The sequence below is a fragment of the Arvicanthis niloticus genome, chromosome 11, assembly GCF_011762505.2.
Source record: "Arvicanthis niloticus isolate mArvNil1 chromosome 11, mArvNil1.pat.X, whole genome shotgun sequence".
NCBI lineage: Eukaryota > Metazoa > Chordata > Mammalia > Rodentia > Muridae > Arvicanthis > Arvicanthis niloticus.
The window spans coordinates 78,425,897-78,445,619 of record NC_047668.1 but is presented as its reverse complement, the minus strand read 5'-3'; the positions used below and the strand labels follow the sequence as shown (position 1 = coordinate 78,445,619).

Sequence of the window (19,723 nt, the reverse complement as noted above, 5' to 3'; positions counted from 1 at the left end):
GGGTAAATACAGTAATATATGTTGATATAAAACTCAAAAAGATCGTGGACATGTGTGCACTAAATTATACACCTATAGTGCTCAATGACATCTAAACATAAAGACAATGTCTATGTGCATCTCAAAGTTCAAGTGTAAACCGCATGGGTAAGTTGTAGCATATTTAAACAATGTAATACTGTATAAGCATGAACAAGCTCACGTCACAGTCCACTGACACGGATGAGGGCCACAATTACTAAAGGCAAGTGGACAGGAGAAGGAGTGCACACAGGTGATTTTGTTTACATAAAGTTAAAAACATGTGCAACTCATTCAAGGGACTGAAGGAAAGAGCTGAGAGCAGTAACAGAGGGCTTAAGGGACTTCCAGGTTGCCTACAATGTATGTCTTGGTCTATGTGTTGGTTACACAGTTCCATGAATACTTTGATTGCAAACCTTATTTAGCAAAAATCACTTCTGTAATGTATACACACACTTGTGTGTATAAAACAAACTCTATGATCCAAATGTCCTTCACTGATTCTAATGACTCATCCATATGTACTACACTTCAACCTTTTCCAAATCTACGTCAGTCCTAATCCTCAAACCAAAACCAGAGAGGGAACCCTAAGAAACTTGAAGTCAGAAGTACATTAGGAAAAGCCGTGTGCAGAATGTGCTGCTTGCAAAAAACTTTTCTGCTTTCCCCTCCCCCAAGTCACCGAATTTCACTTTCTTCTTTAACCTGGGCCTAAAATATTAAAGTTCTCAGTACTTAAGATTCTTAAAAACGCAAATGCCTTCAGAGCATTATCAGTCATCCACACACAACTGTAAAGTGTAATTTAGTGGCTATGTTAACATATACCTAATTTTGTAAAAAGAAATAAACATTTACAGAATTTCTTATACTATAAAATCAATTTGTTAAAACATTTCAAAAACAGTCTTTTATTTCCACCTCAAACAAGTCTCTGATCTTTCTTAGTTGGAAGGTGCAAGGTCGTTAAGACTCCTACTCCTTATTCGTAAGAGAGATTGACCTTATCTTTCCTTTTTTTTTTTTTTTTTTGCATTTTTGGAAGACAGGGTTTCTCTGCGTAGCCCTGGCTGTCCTCAAACTCACTCTGTAGACCAGGCTGTCCTAGAACTCAAAGATTCTGCTCCTGCCTCCTGAGTGTTCAGCTCCTGCACCACCACACTCAGCTTAACCTCACCTTTTAAAGTGGGTCTTATGTTTTGTTTTCTCTCTCTTTTCAAAAAGGTGTATGGCCAGTCATGTGGGAAGAAATAAATTACTAGTGACATGTATATACTAATTCTGTCCACCTCAAAATATAGCAAGTGAGGAGCCAGGGAGATGGCTCAGGTGTTAAAAACACTTGTTGCTCTTTTAAAGGATCAGGATTCAGCTCCCAGTACCACATGACAGCTTACAACTCCAGTTTCAGGTGATCCAACACTTTCTTCTGGCCTCCTTGGGAAACACGTATGCAGACAGTACACACATACACAAACATGTAAACCTTCATACACACAAAATAAAAATAAACTTTAAAAAAAGTGAGTAAAAAGATTTTATATTCTTCCTTTAAGAATTAATTTTTCTTTTATTATTATTATGTGTATTGGTGTTTTGCCTGAATATATGTTTGTATACCACATGCATGCATGATGGCCTGGGAGACTAGAAGAATGTATTAGATACCCTGGAACCTGAGTTACAGATAGTTGTGAACCACTGTATATGCATCTCTGTGTGTGTACACTGGGAACTGAACTCAGGTCCTCTGGAGGAACAGCCAGTGCTCTTAACCACTGAGCCATCTCTCCAGCTCCAGATTATAGATTCTTAAAAACAACATGTTCCTATATGTATGCAATATGTTATATATATATATGTATATATAAAATAGGTACAAGATTTAAATCAATTATTATGCATAAAAATAAATTTTCATAACTTCTGAACTCCAAGCAAAAAGCCATCCACACCCAAGCAGAGTTGGAGAACTAGCAGACGTATACAATTCAACTCAGATGGTTAAGCTACTAAAGAAGTAACACCAAGGGCTGAACCACATTGGTGGCCAGTTAATTCCAGACCAGAGGAAAACCTTCAACATAGATTTTGCCACAATCCAACTCAACCATCTGGAAAACAAGTGTTGGTTCAATCAGGAGAAAGTAAAACTAAGATTAACATTATTGAAAAATAATTTAAAGCACAAGTTGTTTTATTTTGTTTTGTTTTGTTTTGTTTTTTTTGTCCTAGAACTCACTCAGTAGACCAGGCTGGCCTCGAACTCAGAAATCCACCTGCCTCTGCCTCCCAAGTGCTGGGATTAAAGGCGTGCACCACCACTGCCTGGCTAAAGCACAAGTTCTTAACTTTATTTCTACTCAAATGTTTACACTTGAAAAAAACAAAAAAAACAAAAAACAAAAAACCAACTGTAGTCTGGGCTAGAGAGGAGGCTCCACAGTTAAGATAACCTGATGTTCTTACAGAGAGAGGACCCTGAGTTAGAGTCCCAGGAGCTCAAACGCATTCACAGATGCACACAAGGTGCAGATACATGCATGCAGCAAAACTTTTATACAAATAAAAAAGAAAAATGTAATATTTTGTTATTACCCACCTACAACCATGAACTAAAATGACTTACCATCCTTTACTCTTAAGTTATGAGTAATTCAGAGCAAATCTACCCTTCTTTGTACAATAGTTGCTAGTGTTATTATCAACATGCTAGGAAAAAACAAAACCACTGTGGTGTTCAATCAGAGCAGAGCCTTCCTAACTAGTTACAAGTGAGGTGAAACTATGATCAGGCTATTTGGAAAATGTGAAGTCACATGACTCTTTAATGGTACCAAACTAATGTACCCATCTCCAAAAGCAGATTAACTTGGATAAAGATCAAATCTGCTGCATGGGCTAGGTTAATCTCAACTTTGAATATGATGCAGACATTCAACCAAACATGTTCTGGCACCTCTCTTTATATGGAGTCAGTGACATAAATCAATTTAGATATTCTTTTTTTGCTACTTTTTATGCATAGAAATTGTTGTTTTGTTGAAAAGGAATAAAATGTACTTTTCCAGACTTGCTGAATGATTAAATGATAGTATGATTAACGTGGCTGCCATAGGTCAGTGTACAGCAGAGAGTAAATGTTTATGGATCAATACCTATTTCTTGCTTCCTACTAAAAAAAAAATAAAATAAACAACAAAACAAACAAAGCCAACCAGGTCCTGGAGAGACAGCTCAGTGGTTAAGAACACTTGCTGCTCTCTCTGAGAGTTCGATTTCCAGCACCCATATCAGGAGGTTTACAACTGGCTGTTAAATCCACCTCAAAGAGACCTAAACTTCTGGGCTCAGTGAGAACCTCCAGTCATGTGCACACATCTACATGCAAATACAGATCTAAAAGCAATAATAATACCAGCTAAAAATTAATTCGATGCACTATTTAAGATAAAGTATTTACAATTAAAAATCAGTGTTACTGGGGCTGGAGAGATGGCTCAATGGTTAAGAGCGCTTTCTGCTCTTGCAGAGGACCCACGTTCGATGTCCAGCACCCACACTGTGACCCACAACCATCTTTAACTTTAATTCTAGGAGATCCAATGCCCTCTTTTGACCTTCATGGGCACCAAGCAAACACAAACATACATACAGGCAAAACATGTGTAAAATATATCTATTTTCTTTAAAAAACAAAATCCAGAATAGCTTTAAAAAAAAATACCAGTGTTGTTGCACTAACACCAAGTCATTTAGATCAAAACATATGACTCTTCCAAAGTCTTTAAGGTCTCATGGACACTTACTTTTCCAGGTTTAATTTTGGGCACAACTGATCAGAACCCCCTCCCCCGCCCCTCTTTTAAGTTTCCAAGAGCTGTCATTACTGAACAATTACCAGAAGCTAGGTTGTCTGCATCTTTTTATTACACTTCTGTATAGTCTAAGTGCTCATCTCTCTTCAAAGACTTTAGGACTTTATTTAAGTACAGCATCACACCTTCTAACAGCTAGGTTCTTAGCATTATACTGCCTATCTGCCACACCTTTATATCTGTGTCCATGATTTTGTTTCCAGTGGACAACAAATGCAATTTGGGGAGGACCACCTTGCCACCAATCTCATATTCTAATATGCATTATTTAGAATATATGCAAGCTAAAAAGTAAGTGAAAAATCCGAATGCTTCAGAGATAGGTACAACAGTATCTATACAAAATAAGAGTCCCTTATTAGTAACACAGAAACAGGAAGTCAATATCTTATACTGGAATAACCCAGAGGCTGATTATTTTCCTTCCTTCTTTGTTTTCTGTTTTGTTATTAAAAAGACATGGTGTCACTATAACTCTGGCTGGCCTGGAACCCCAAGATCACCCTGCCTCTGCTTTCTGAACATTAAAGGCATACAATACCATGCAAGGACCTAAGATATTTACAGCATTAAGAAAAAAAATTAAGTCCCCAAATGACTAGCCTACATAAGTTCCGTGTTAGGTTCTCTATTAGCTCTGGCTATCTCAAAAACAGGACAGACAGAACTGTTTGAAGGGAAGTTGCATCTAGACGGCAAAGCTGTCATGTATGCAAGCCCGTTCTTCACAGTCCCGTAAGACAGTGTTACAAGTTGCACAGCACCTGTACTACAGTGAGTAATCCAGAGACCACTTGCTGTCTAAGGCAGGACATATACCAGTTACATGCAGATTTGGTACAAGGACTTTAGGACCCAGATTTTGGTATAGGGTTTTAGAGGTAGGCCCCCTCCTCCCCCAGGACACTCCAGGATGAGACCTGAACTCTGCCAAATCTAAGGTATGGAAGGCAGACCCTCACTATTAAGAGAGCATATGATGGTGGTTCTTGCCTTTCCTTGGCTTTCCCAAAATTTCAAGGAGTATCGAAAGAAAGGAAAGGAGAGGAGAGGAGAGGAGAGGAAAAAGTAAAGAAAAAATGAAAAGAAAAGGAGGGGAAAAGGAAGGAGAGGGGAAGGAAAGAAAAAAGGAAAAGAAAAAGGAAAGGGGGAAAAAAGGAAGCACGAACCAACAAACCAAAAACAAAACAGTACCACAATGACAGTCTTGAGGCATTACCAGCAGAACTTACTACTACATAACAGAGCCTGCACTATCAAGAGACATGTTAGGTAATACTGTATGCACTAAATTATTCCAACAAGTTTAAAAATGCCTAAAGTCCACAGTCATATGGACTTTTCATTCCACAAGTATGAAAATAAAGACTAAATTTTTGTACTATGAAATCATTTCAGATCATAAATAGCAACCTCTATTAGTATATGGCATTAGAACATTTGAATACCTTATAGTTAAATTTTCAGGCCTAGGAAGAATGGTGGTTTGATCCCAGCACTCAGGAGGTGGAGGCAGGCAGACTCTGAGTTTGAGGCCAGATTGGTATACAGAGTGAGTTCCAGGCCAAGGTTAGAAACTCTGCCTCAGAAAAACAAACAAACAAACAAATATTAAAAAAATAGCACCTAAAACAGTCATGTTCTTTTCCCACATATAAGAAATTCTCCTTACTTTCAGAAATTTCTATGTAAATAATATTTACCTAACTCAGATTCTCTTATTACAATGACATCATGATGAAGAAGCTATGAAGAGTGGTAATGGATTCCAAGCAGAATTCAGTAAGTGACAGCACATCCAAAAAAGACACACTGAGAGCTGGATGGATGGCTCAGTGGCAAAGAGCACATATTCTTCTTGAAGAAGACCTGAGATCTATTCCCAGCATCAGGAAGTTCACAACTACCTGTTTTTCTAACTCCAGGTGACATGACACTCCCCTGGCCTTATACACCACAGACACATGAACAGCCAAATAAATAAAAATATTTATTAAAAAGGGAATTTAATTTTAAACTGTACATACGTATTAACTATTTTTTGAGTCTTGCTTTGTAGCCCAGGCTAGCCTACAAATCATGATCCTGTGTCTGCCTCCCAACAGCTGAGATTATAATGGTCAATCATATTTAGTTTAAAAAAAAAAAGCATCTAAAAAAAAATTACTGGTTAACCAGGTATGTTGGTTTGAATTAGAAAGCCTCCCACAGGCTCATGTTTGAATGCTTGGTCTTTGTTGGTGGAACTGTTTATGGGAATAGGAAGTAGGGTCTTGTTGGAGGAAATATGTCACGGGTCCTAGCTTTGAGGTTTGAAAATCCCACACCATTCCCAGTTTCTCTGACTGGTGTTTGTTGAACAAGATGTAAGCACTCAGCTACTTACTGTTCTACTTGCCTGCTGCAATATTACCCACCATGACTGTCATGGACTCTAACCCTCTGAAACTGTAAGCCCCAAATAAACTCTTTTATAAGTTGCCTTGACCATCATGACTTATCACAGCAACAGACAAGAAACTAAGAAGCCAGGGATGGTAGCACACACCCTTAATCCCAGTGCTTGAGAGCAGAGGCGGACAGCTATCTGTGAGTTCCAGGCCTGCCAGGACTATGTAGTGGCACCTTATTAAAAAAAAAAAAAAAAAAAAAAAGGCCTAGGGAGATGGCTCACCTCTTAGAACCCAAGTTCTAAACCCAGCACCCATGTCAAGGGTGCTCATAACTACCTGTACCTACTCCTAAGGATCTGATACCTTCTTCTGCACTCATACATGTACATAACCCATATACAGACAAATATACATTCTCTCTTTCTCTCTCTCACACACACACACACAGAGAGAGAGAGAGAGAGAGAAGGGAGTAATAAAAGAACGAAAAGAAAAAGGCCCTACTGGTTACAATATCTATAGCACATCTGAAGTTTTTTTTTCCCTATATTTCTAGAAAGTAAAAGAGTAAAAACATAAATCCTAAGAATAAAGAGACTGAATTCTATGAGACAGGTTACAAAAGCTAAATCCTTTTAGAATTTAGAATATCCATGTATAACCAAAGGAAATGAATTCAGTATGTTAAAACTACACTGCCTTGTTTACTGTTCTTAACAGTCAGGAAATGGAAACAACTCAAAAACCTATCAATTGATGAAGAAAAGGGAAATACACACATTTTTTAGGTAGAAAAATCAACGAATTCTGTCATTTTATGATGTTAAGTGAAAAAAGCCAAGCACAGAAAGACAAATGGATATGTGGAACTTCAAACGTTGATCTCATTGATGCTGGAAACACAATTAGTGATACCACATGTTGAGGAAAGTTGACGTGAAGGATGAGGGAAGGTGGGTCAGCACAGTGTTAAAGTTTAAAGAAAAGAACTAAGTACTGTTATAGTAGGGTGACGCCAGAAAACAATTAAGTATTATATACGTCAAAAAGGCTACAAGAAAGGATTCTGCATGTTTTTAATCAAAAAGAAATTATACATATTCAAGGAGAGACATGCCTTACTCTGATCTGAACTTTACACATGATGTATCCACGTACTAAAACAAAGTACCCATAAATATGTACATTAAAGACATAAGATATAGCCACCAGGCTTGGCAGTGCATGTCTTTAGTCCCAACACTCCAGAGACAGCAGCAAGTAGGTCTCTGTAAGCAGGAGGCCAGCCTGGTCTACACAGTGAGTCCCATGCCAGTCAGAGCTACAAAACCTTGTCTCTAAGTAAGTAAATAAATAAAATATATGAACAAAACAAAATCCAACCCAAATATTTTCCAATTTTATTAAATCATGGAATATATTATCCAATTGTGACTACATAAAACACAATTTTTTTTCTTCTAGTTTCTAGTAGTATGTGAAATCTCAAAGTAAAAACTTTCAGACTAAAACAAAAATCCTGTGTTAGTGTGCAGTTCTAAACCATCACAGATTGCATGAGAATTTCCCCAGAAGCACTTGGGCATCTTCTCCCAGTGTAGCCTCATAGAAATCCTCTAGGTAAGTGGCACAGAATTCTGCTAAGATCCCGCCCAAGTTTCTACTGTACTTCAAACCCTGGTTACTACATAGAGGGGAAAAATGTGTGTATGTGTACAAACAGAGAAATGCACATTATTTGTAGACAAATATTCAATACCATTGCCAAACATCTTTTATTCTAATTAACTTATGGATAAAGAGACAACTAAAAAAATCTGAAATAATTTTTGTTTGAAAATTATAAGTCTTTACCGTATTATAATTAAAAAGCTTAAAATACAAGTTCATAAAGTCTATTTTATACACAGATTGAACTACATTTGTCTAAAAATTGCAATTCTCACTTTGACATACTACCTGAAGAGTTATCTAAACCATTACATAACTCGAACCAAGACTAATATAGGAATTACATATTTATCAAGACTTAAAAAAAAAATAACCACAAACACATTAGTTTTAGTTCCTTAACTTCCTTATAAAACCATTTAAAATCTTATTATTCATTTATTTAATGTGTGTATGTGTAGGATGGTGTATAAAGTCAGAAAATCACCTAAGGGAGTTGGTTCTCTCCTTCCACCACATGGATCTCAGGGATAGAACACTCAGAGACAGGTCATTAGGCTTGGTGACAAGCGCTTTTACCCACTGAACCAGCTTGCTGCCCCCTTGTAAGAATATTGCAGTATACTCATAAACAAGTATTAATAATAGAATTTTCTCAAACTAAAAACACACTATATACCCTCTAAAACTTTTGAGAGAAAAGCTACCTTTAGGTGGCTCCAATCCATATATGAAATGTACATTTAAAAATGTAGTAAGAATGCTAATCTTTTAAAGAATATTCTTCCACAAGCCTAGCAAAATCTTCATTATTTTATTCTTAATTCATTTTAATGTTTATTCATTTTTAAGGCCATTTAGTTGCCCTTGGAAAGATTCACACTATTCTCCCTAAAGGCTAATCAGCAAGTTCTTATCCGATCTGTGCCAACACTGAACCTCCAGAACAGTTCTACTAGCTACTATAGAGCAACAACCCTAGAGTGCACATTACTTGCCAGTGGGTAAGTACATAATGAAACCACAATTCAAGAACATCTTTGTCAGCTTTTGAACAACAATTTAAAAAAAAAAAAAAAAAAACTGACACTCTGTCATGTGACTATCAATGATGAAGATGCAAGCAGAAATAGACTCTGGTAACTAATAATTTAGAATAAATGAAGAAAATGCCCAGGGTCTACCTCAAGTAGAGTGGGAATCATAGCAAGTGGTGAAACAGGAATGCAGAATAAACACTTAAAAATACACAATGGGAATGAATTGAGTTTGACTGACACTTTGGATGATCTGCTTCTAACAATCAGAACATCTTAAAAAGACTTACTAAGAGGACAGAATCCTTAGCACTAAACACTTCATTAACATTTCAATTTTGCTTGTTTTCCCTGTGTCAATTCTACAAAACCTGGTAATCTGAACGAACACGGGACAACTCCGGTACATCTAAGTGAAAGGTAACATGAGAAAATTAACTTGTCAAAAATTGGCACATGTATCAAAGAATCATTAAAACATTTTTACCAACCATGTTGCAAAAGACCTCTAGCTGGTTTGAAACATCTCTCAAATAACATACAGCCAACTACTTTCTCAAACACTATTGTAACAGTGACTAATGCAAACCTTTTAAACTGTTTTTCTAACTATTTCCTCCATCTGATAAATATTTTGATCACATACAGTTAAAGAATTACAATTTTTAAAATTATACTTAACAGGCAGTCTCCTTAATCAAAGGAGGTGTGACAACCAACGCAACGCATGTAAAAATTAGCCTTAATCCGCCAACCAAAACACGCAAAATGTCTCCTAACAGTTCTCCTTAAAACAACCATACACAAAATACCGTGCTGACTTACACTCTCTGCTGCAAGCAGCTCATTAATAAAGAGACTAGTTATGTTTGGAGATCAAGGTGCAACACTCTCATCTCACAAACCTCTCCACATAAGCACATTATCCAAGCAAAAACGAACATTATTTTTTGCTAAAGCAAGAATCCAACCCCAGGGAGCCTCAGCCCTTAGACAATGGTGGTTACCAGACAGCGCAGCACAGTTGGGTCCAAATGACACATTTCACTAGGCCTTGGTCACAACACACACGCGCGCGCGCGCGCGTGTCTACATACAGATACACACACGATCCCAAGGGGCCCGTTCTACGGCAGGGGTGCTCAAACCCACCCGGAGATAGAGGGGAGCACCGTAGCGTAGTGGGGAGGAGAAGGGGGGACAACACAGCGGAAGGGTAACTGCACTGCACACAAGGGAGGGGGCTGGAAATGGCCGATATCTATATCTATTTATTTAAAGGTATTGATTTAACGGGTTCTTTCCCGGGGTTCTGTAACTAAAGGCAAACTGCGCAGCAAAGATCTTGAGGTTGGGAGAGGGATCGCTGCTCCCCCTGCCCCGTGACCTGGAGGAGGGCACACAAGTTCCCTAGCCGCGCCGCGGACCACTCGGGCGCTCCTCTCCCCCTCCTCCAGGGCAAGGGGGAACCCACAGAGAAGGGGAAAACAAGTTCCCCGGCCAGCCTCACCGCCCTACGCTGCCAGCCGTCCCCCCACCTACCACGAGAAAGGGGGAGCCCAGACCGAGCCAGGCGGCAGAAAGGGGGGAAATCCCACCCTCTGCCCGCCCCCGGCCGCGAACAGTCTCCCGTGGGGTGGGTGAGCCAGCCGGGAAGCCCCAAGGAGGGGTGGGGACCGAGGGTGCCGGCCCCGAAACCAAACAAAGCGCGGCCTGAGCCGCAGCCCGGGCGAATCGCGCAGCCGCGGCTTTTCCTGCCGACCAGGCCGGGCCCGGCCCGGCCCAGGCGAACACTGCGGCACGGTGGGACCCGCCTCCGCTCGGCCTCCGTCTCCCACCCCGGGCGCGCCGCCGCCGCCGCCCCCGCCCGGCCTCCCGCCCGCCCGGTGCGGCCGGGCCCCGAGCGCGGCCTTACCCCTCTCGCCGGCGTTGTTCCGATCCTGAGGCGGAGGCGGCGGTGGCGGCGGCGGGGGCTGCTGCTGCGGTGGCGGCGGGGGCTGCTGCTGCTGCTGCTGCTGCTGGGGCGGCTGCGGCGGCGGCTGCTGCTGCTGCTGGGGCGGCTGCGGCGGCGGCTGCTGCGGGGGCTGCTGCTGCTGTTGCTGCTGCACCGGGCGCGGCCGCGACACTCGCCTGGGTCTCCGGTTGGCGGCTCGGACGGAGTTCATTTGCCGGGCTGAGGTGGCGGCGTTGGCGGAGGGACACACACACACTCACGCGCACACGCACCGCGAGCTCCGGGGCTGGGGAAGGGGGTGGGGAGCGGGAAGGAGCGGGGCGGCCGGGGACGCGGGGACGAGGGCCCGGGCCGGGCGTGAGCCCCCCGGGTCCGCGGGGAGGCTGGGGTACAACCGGAGCTCGAGCGAGGCCCGCCGGCCGGGCCTGGCGCACGGGCAAGGCCGAGGCCGCCGGGCGGGGCGGCCGCGAGGGACGCAGACAGAAAGACGGGCCGGGCAAGAGAAAGAAAGAAAGGGCGTCCGTCCGCCTGGGGAGCCCGAGGCGAAGCGCGGCGGCGGCGGCCGAGCAGACGAGCCGGGCCCGCCGACTCCCGAGCGGCGTCTCCGGCGGCGGGGGGAGTGGGCGGGCGGGCGATCTCGGAGAGGGCGAGCGGGGCGGGAGCGCGCGGGGGGCGCCCGGCTCCTCCGTTCCTCTTCCTCCCCCCACACCCCCTGAAAGAGCGCCCTGCGAGCAATTTTCTCTTTCTTCGGCCTCTTCTCTCTCCTCCGCCCCCCCCCTCGGCGAAGGGGAAATGAGTGTAAAGGGAGGAGATAGGGGCAAAAGGAGGCGTCGTTGTTCCTCCTCCTTAAAGGAACCTTTCCTCCTCAGCCCCAGCGCCGCCGCCGCCGCTGCTGCTGCTCCGTGGCAGGAGGAGCCATTGACACCGTCGGAGCCTCCACTCCAGTCCAGTGGGTCCCTCCCCGCCTTGGGGCTGGCCGGGGGGCGCGGGGGAGGGCCGCGGAGCGGCGGGGGAGGGGAGGGAGGGGCGGGGACAGGGGGCGTGGATTCCGGCCCGGCTTGACCAATGGGAAGCGCCCTACAGTCTCGGAGCCAATGGCGTCTCCTCTCTTATCGCGAAGCCCCTTCCTCCAACGCCCTGTTTCCTCTCTCGGGTTTCCTCCTTCCCTGGCGGAGGAGGAGGAAAAGAGGAAAGGGGGAGTACGGCGGGGCGGGTGATAATGGGGAGGTATCAGGGCATATAATGGAGCTAGGGGTAGGCGAAGGAGCGGCAGTGCGTAGCGAAGGTTCTAGGAGAGGAGGTGCTCGGAAGAAAGGGCGGGGGCTGCTGATGTAATTGGGAGAAGTGATTAATCCTGCATTTTGCCGTTTCAGCCTCCCTCCACCCCAACCTTCACCTGGTTTTCTTAAACCGAACTTGGAGTGAGGGACTCGGTCTTTGGTAACTCCGGATTTCTGTGCTCGGTAGGTTCAAACTCTCAACTGTAGGGAGCGCTACAAGCTCTGTGCCCTTTAGTCCAGCTGAGGGTATTTGCAAACCTTAAGAAATCTGCTTTGACTCAGCTTAGAACTTGAGTTTGGAGTCGGTTCCGGCTTTTGTCACTCAAACTTTCAGAATGTTTTAGATCTTTAACCAGTTTGTTTGCTTTGGTTTTTGGAAAAGTGGTCTACATAATGTCCCGGAAGAAATAAAGTAAAAATGGGCAGAGGTTGTAATTGACCATTTTTTTGTTTTTTGATTTTTTTTTTATTAGATCCCACGAAGTCAACAAAGATAAACCCCAAAGAGGAATTTTCTTTTATATCTGTATCTGGTTCCCTTAGCACAATCTCTCCCCAAGGAAAATGTGTTTCTATTCCCTGGCCGCCGTCATGATGACTGAAGATGTACTCTGCTCACTACTCATTATTACATAGCTGGTAGTTTACCTCTGGATTCCCTCATTTTCGGAGCTTTCAGTGACTTTCTACTTGAATTTCACTGATTGCTTTCTAGGCTTAAGATAGATAAAACATTACAAAGCTTCAGAAAAGATCGAAAGGGAGAAAAGTGAATTCTAGGAGAAGCACAAGGAGAGGTAAGCCGGTATTGTGCTATGTGATCCCCAGATATCTTATGTGACTTCAGGCAAATTACCCTTCTGGATGTTAGACATCTGCCATTTAAATAAAACTTTATCCTACGGTGTACAATTGCTGTTTTTCTTTTCTTTTTTTCTCTTTTGGTCATGTGATTTTTGAGATGCTTTATTTTTGATCAGGAAAATAAATAAAGACTGGGGTAATTTTTTTCAAAGACTCATAAGCTTTTTAAAACCTATATGTGAAGACAGCTATTTGAAAGACATCCTGAGGGGCTAGAAAGATGGCTCATCCCTTAAGAGGTCTGGCTGTCCTTCCAGAGGTCTCACTTCATCCCAGCAACCACATGGTAGCTCACAACCATCTAGAACTCCAATTCCAGGGCATCTGTCACCCTCTTCTGGCCTCTGCAAGCACCAGGCATGCACTTGGTGCACAGACTTGCATGCAGGCAAAACTCACACATAAACTTTAAAAAATTGTTTTATTAAAACAACAATAGCCGGGCGGTGGTGGTGCATGCCTTTAATCCCAGCACTTGGGAGGCAGAGGCAGGTGGATTTCTGAGTTCGAGGCCAGCCTGGTCTACAGAGTGAGTGCCAGGACAGCCAGGACTACACAGAGAAACCCTGTCTCGAAAAAATAAATAAATAAATAAATAAATAAATAAATAAATAAATAAAACAACTTGAGTCATGCATGAGTAGCTCATGCCTATATTGACAGACTTCTGAAGGCCGAAGCAGAAGGATGGCAAGTTCTAGGCTATCCTGAACTGCATAACAAGACCCCATCCCCAAATAAATACAAAAATAAATAATATTAAAAATGTTATGGTTGTTAACTGGGTGAAAATAAACATTTGTGGTTGGGCTGAATAAACATTGAGGGAAGAGTTTTAAAAGTCTGAAAAATAGGATATTATAATTGTGTCCATAATTCTAATTACATTAAAATTTTTTAGCTGGGTAGTAGTGGCATATGCCTTTAATCCCAGTACACAGGAGGCACAAGCCCATAATTTCTCTGAGTTTGAGGCAAGCCTGGTATACGGAGCTAGTTCTAGGACAGCCAAGGTTAAACAGAAACCATATCTTGAAAAGCAAAAAAAAAAAAAAAAAAAAAAAAAAAATTCTACTCAAATACATATTGGTTATTTTGATGTAGCCATGATTTTTAATTTTGGTGTGGTAGGATTGAAGATTTATTCATAGAAATAAGTGCAGATGCATAAAGAAACCAGCTTATTTTTCTCTAATTTTTTATTACATTTTTATTTATTGTGTGTGTGTACATGTGTATTGTGTGGACACGTGTGCAATGGCATGGATCTGGAGGCCAAAGGACAACTTACAGGAAGAGTGGGTTCTTTCCTGCCATGTGGGTTCAGAAGGCCAAATTCATCTCTATTTTTCATAGTTTTTAGTCCCAGGGCCACACTCCTCAATCTTCTACATAACTACCATCTTTCAGAGTTTGTTTCACAATTTGCTTATTCCAAAGTATGTTTAGGGTTTAGGTTTATGTACGTTATAGAGGATGACTTTTGCATATCCTAGATTTCTGAACCAACTATAACATTTATCTGGCCAATAAGGGTAACATGCTGTATTTCTAACATAGCATTTCTCGTTTTATAACATTTTGCTAATACATAAAAATAAGTGTTTTAAGAAACGAAACATCCCTCCTTCCTTCTAAACAGAGTCTACTATGTGGTCTTAGATAACCTGGCCCTCACTATATAGACCAGGCTGCTCTTGAACTCACAAAAATCCATCTACTTCTGTCTCCCAAATATTAAAGGCATCTGCCAGCCCAGGAACTGTCTTTTTTAATAAACACAGTGACTAAGGAGTAGGGGAGTTTACTTGTCAGGAGGAAACGAGGCTAAGCCACAAATGTCTTCCCTTGTGGTGGTGTTCTCTAGTATGGCCCTTTTTTATGCTCAGGAGTGAGCATAAAAAAAAGGTAAAACTAGTCATTTCTATTCTTTTGAGGTACTATGTAATTTCCTTTTATTGTAATTCATTTTGAGGTATTTGTCACCTTTCTCCCCTCCCCCACAGTACTTTGTACTGAACTCAAGTCTCCAAGGGTCAGATCATCTTCAGGGTACTTTGTCTTCTCACTGAAATGCACCATCACTTCTGGACTTCCTGAATACCCCATGTAGGCCTACATGAGGCTGGGTCCTTGCTTTACCCTCACTGGACCACCATCTGCCGGTCTCTATGTCAGCTGGAACATGCTTTGAGGCTGAAAGAGACACTCAAAGAGCCTCAGCCTTTTGACAGGCATGCCCAGAAAAACAGCCCTCATCTTAGGCTCTTGAGCTTCTCCCTATGGTACGTGTATCTGTCTGTCAGCTTCCTACTCCCAACTTTTCTTCCCACTAGGATAGTGCATGGGAAGTAGGCCAGGCCTTCCCTGGCCCCTTTCTTCTTCCTCCTAGGCTGCAAAGGATGGATTTTTTTTTTTTTTTTTTTTTTTGAAACATTCCTTATTTACTACATTCTTTTTTTCTTTTCTTTTTGGAGATATAATCTATGTTGTGGTTCAGGCTGGCCTTGAACTTCTGTCCTTCCTGCCTTCACCCCTGCAGTCCTGAGGCCACAGGCCCCTCCTCCTTGAGATGCATCTGCAGTGCTCTGTTCCTTAGATGAAATGTGAAAGAGAAATTAGTTTAACAATAATGGATCTTTTGAGAGATTTTTTTTTTAAATATCCTATTTCCATGTCACTGGTTTAGACATATTTTTAGTTTAGTTCATGAACTTAAGTCTTGTTTGTACAACAGTGTTCAGAGACATCTTAAAATTGTGGAGTTTTTAGGGTGGGCTTTGGCCATTTAATCTCATATCTGTATTTAGCAGACTGCAAAATGAGACAAGAGATGACAAAACCATATCCCGTTAACTACTTAGTAACAAAGCCTGCCAGTCCAACAGCCTTTCCATTCACAGGTATTACAGACATGGAATGTTTCTGGGGAAAGCCCAAAACATTCCAGAGGGTTTTCATCCACCACCAGATCCACGTCCATTAGCAAGTGATCCCGACAGCTGCCACAGCAATTGTAAATGATCTGCGTATGGTGGCTCACAACTGTAATTCCAACACTCAAGAAGCTGAGGCAGAAGGATTGCTGTGAGTTTAAGACCATCATGAGCTACACACTGATTTCCAGGACAGTCTGAACTACAGAGAGATAGAACCTGTTTTGTGTTTGTATGTGGGGCTGGGCAGGAATGTTGTGCCCACCTAGCGTGCACACACAAGCCTGAGGAAGACTTCGGGTGGACAGACTTCAACTGTGCGCTATTCCTTTGAGGCAGGGTCTCTCCCAGCTCCTGGAGCTAGGCTGGAGGCCAGCAAACCCTAGTGCTCTGGCTGCTATGTCTACCTCTCATAGCACAAGAGTCACATGTACATGTGGACCCAGATATTTACATGGATGCTGAGAGTCAAACTCTGGTTTCATTTTGTTCAGCAAACACTCTTTCCTATTGAGCCAAACCCCTTGGGGGTTTTTGTTTGTTTGCTTGGTTGGTTGGTTGATTTTTCTTTTGTTTTCCAGAAGAAGTTGTTAGGTGATGGAAAGTAGAAGAAAAAGTAAAGGAGATTTTCATTTGGGGCATCAGTCTTCCAGAAGTACTTGAGTAACACTTAGGATAATTTCAGAGGACTGAATTCCCTCAGGGTTTGCTCTGTCTTCAAGAACATTTGTGTTTGTTTTTCTCAACTAATTACTAGTGTTTAACAGGTTAGTGTACTTAAAATTATTTGCTTAAGAAACCTATCACAATAGGAGTGTAGAAAATAAGCTCCTTAATCATTTTAATACCTGGCAGGTGATATTTACTGTAATTTTTAAAATTATAATTTCTGCCATTTTAAAGATTCAGCTTCTTTCCCTGTCAGCCACCATCTAGTCCCAAGCCATCAGCACTCAGCCAGTTACATAAGCCGCCCAAAGCCTCTCACTCCTTTTATGTCACTTAAGAAATTAGTTTGATCTGAATATAGTTCCCCTACAGGAATAACCAGCTCTGTTTAAAATACCCATGTTAGAGTATGAATGGCTTATCTCACTAAGCTACACAAAGTCATTCTTTAGTACAAGCTCTGATAATACTTTATCAGGTAGTGAAAATTAACTCAAAACCAAGAATTTAAATGTATGTCTACACGGGAAGGCCTGGTAACCACGATCCAGTGATTCTAATACAAGACGTCATTTTTAAAGAATTGCAGAGTAACTTTAATAGAATAATACAATACAAGAAATTAATTATGCTCAAGATTTGGGGTGCATTGTGGTTGATAACTATACAGCTTTATATTTTGCTTTTAAAGGGAGAACCCAGTTTCTAAATGTTGAGAAGACTAGACCAAAGTCCTTGAATATGTTGAGTATGTCCCATGGAGGCCTGGGCAACGCCAGAAGCAGGGGTAGTTGTGAGGGAGAACCCCCACCAGGAAGTGTAGTCAATGGATGAATGGCCTTGGGCAAATTCCTTGGCCTTTGTGGGCCTTGTGGGCCATTTTTACACCTGCAAAATGGGTGTGGGGCATTGATAACATTCTTATTTTGAAAGACTGTCAGAGGACTAAATAAGTTAGTGTGTATAAAATGCTTAAACCAGTACCTGCTGCAGAGACTTGGCCTATGTTAGCCTCCATACCACCTCATACTCCAGGTTGGCCGTTATTGTCATTGCTGCTGGTGAGTTTATGTCACACATTATGTGGTGAATGTTAAGACTACATATACCTGGGGAGGGAGGGAGCAGGTGTATTCTTGTAAGGAAATGTGCTTAGCAAACAAATGCTGTGAGAATTTTTTTAAGATATAAGAAAAATTCGGGGCAGTGGTGGTGCACGCCTTTAATCCCAGCACTTGGGAGGCAGAGGCAGGTGGATTTCTGAGTTCGAGGCCAGCCTGGTCTACAGAGTGAGTTCCAGGACAGCCAGGGCTATACAGAGAAACCCTGTCTCAGAAAAAAAAAAAGAAAAAAAGAAAAAGAAAAAAGAAAAAAAAAAAAAAACAAGATATAAGAAAAACACAAAAGAGGCAGGGCAACTCTAGGCATGAGCCATACATGACTTGAAACTGGTGGGAGGAGCCTCCTAGTAAGGGTTTCTCCACTAGAGCAATGCCTGAATGTTGGATCCTGTAGATAAAGGGTGAGCTGCCTAGGACGAGTGGAAGCAGTAGGTCAAGAAGCAGAAAGGGCTAAGGGGGAGGGGTAGCAGTTGAAGGTTTATTAGTGTTAGAGGAGGAACTGGGCCAACCTAAGTAGCAGGTCAGAATTTAAATACTTATTCCAGCAAGGCGGCACTCAGGAGGCAGAGGCAAACCAAGGCTTCATAGCAAAACCCTGTTTCAAAAAAGAAAAGAAAAAGAGAAAGGAAGGAAGAATGGAGGAGGGAGGAGAGGGAAACCACAGTTAAGCCCCATTGAGAACAGTTGTGATAGAAAGAAAAGGGACAGGAGAACAAAAGGGGCAGAAATGAGTGCCCGTGGTGGGCAGGTCCCTGAAGAGCAGGAGGCTCTGACAGCCGAAAGGACCAGGCTGCTTGGAGAGGAGCTCATGTCAGAGGCCATGCTAGCCCCACTGTGTTCCTGAGATTATGGCCTTTTGAAGCAATAGCCAGCTTCAGAGTTAGGAATCTGTGCATCCAGACTGTAGGAAAGAAGGCCTTGGAAGCAAGGTTAATACAGAGTTCTAGAAAAGAAAACAGCCGTGACAGCCATACCATGAAGTTTAAAAAGTCTCCAGTTCTTTCTGGAAATGGACAAAGCCCAGAAAAATCAGCTGTAAGGCTGTAAGAATGAACTGTAGAGTTGACTACTGTACATGTGGAGTTCTGGGGTCATGTGTGGGAGAAGTCGTGTCATTGGGCAAAAACTAGCCCTAAGTTCAACATTGTACTTCCAGGCCAGAAACACCTGTCTGAAAAGGGAAAAGAAAAATAAGCATTCAAGATATGGAGAGGATTCTAAGAGAAAAAAAGGTTGCTAGGGAATGAGCTAGTCACCGAAGTGCTACCACCAAAACCTCGAGACCATAAGAACTGACTTCATGCCAATTCCTGATTTCTGGCAAAGAAGAGAGAATTGCTCTCAGACCAGTCAGAATAATTAGCTATTGATCTTCAGATGGATGAAGAGACGTAGATCTTTAGAAGGAAAAAAAAAAGATATTTTGAAGTTTTTTCTTGGTTTTTATTTTTATTATATATCTACACACACATATAAACTATATATAAACCATATATCTATATCTATCTATCTATCTATCTATCTATCTATCTATCTATCTATCTATCGGTCTATACCTTAGGCCTTTGCCACTGTTTTTCAGGAGGGAAGAATTTGGAGCTGTGGTCCAGTGGGAGAAGAATGAGGATATTGTTTTAAATGTGTTATGGTTTGAATGTGAAATGGTTTAAACACTTGGTCTCCAGCTGGAGCTGCTGTTGTAGAAGAATTAGTGGACGTTTAAGAGGGGGGTCTGGATGGAAGCATTAGGTCAGTAGATGTGAGCCTTAAAGATTTACAGCCTGGCCCTACTGCCTGTCTGCTAGGTTCTTTCTGAGTGCACAATCAGTGTGCCTAGCTGCCTAGTGCTTCACCCACCAAACAAAAATGTAATGGACTAATTTGTTTGGCAGA

The 19,723-nt window shown here is 42.2% G+C and overlaps 1 protein-coding gene and 1 long non-coding RNA gene across 4 annotated transcripts in view; one reads left to right on the top strand and one right to left on the bottom strand.

Annotated features, from left to right (window-relative positions):
* Positions 1-11,313, bottom strand: part of Fbxo11 (F-box protein 11) — a 73,487-nt gene extending 62,174 nt beyond the window's left edge. For 2 of the 3 annotated variants that reach the window (XM_034514466.2, XM_034514467.2), the window contains exon 1: positions 10,922-11,313. In XM_034514466.2, the coding sequence (XP_034370357.2) occupies positions 10,922-11,171 (250 nt within the window). In that variant the 5' untranslated portion in view covers positions 11,172-11,313. Of the gene's footprint in view, positions 1-10,548; positions 10,834-10,921 lie in introns of those variants that run through there. The other variant, XM_034514468.2, reaches the window with a different exon arrangement.
* LOC117717180 (uncharacterized) lies at positions 11,044-13,152 on the top strand. The gene is made up of 4 exons (XR_004607868.2): positions 11,044-11,184; positions 11,830-11,909; positions 12,334-12,423; positions 12,714-13,152. It is a non-coding gene; the product is annotated as an uncharacterized LOC117717180 (long non-coding RNA).
* The last annotated feature ends 6,571 nt before the right edge of the window (positions 13,153-19,723 follow it).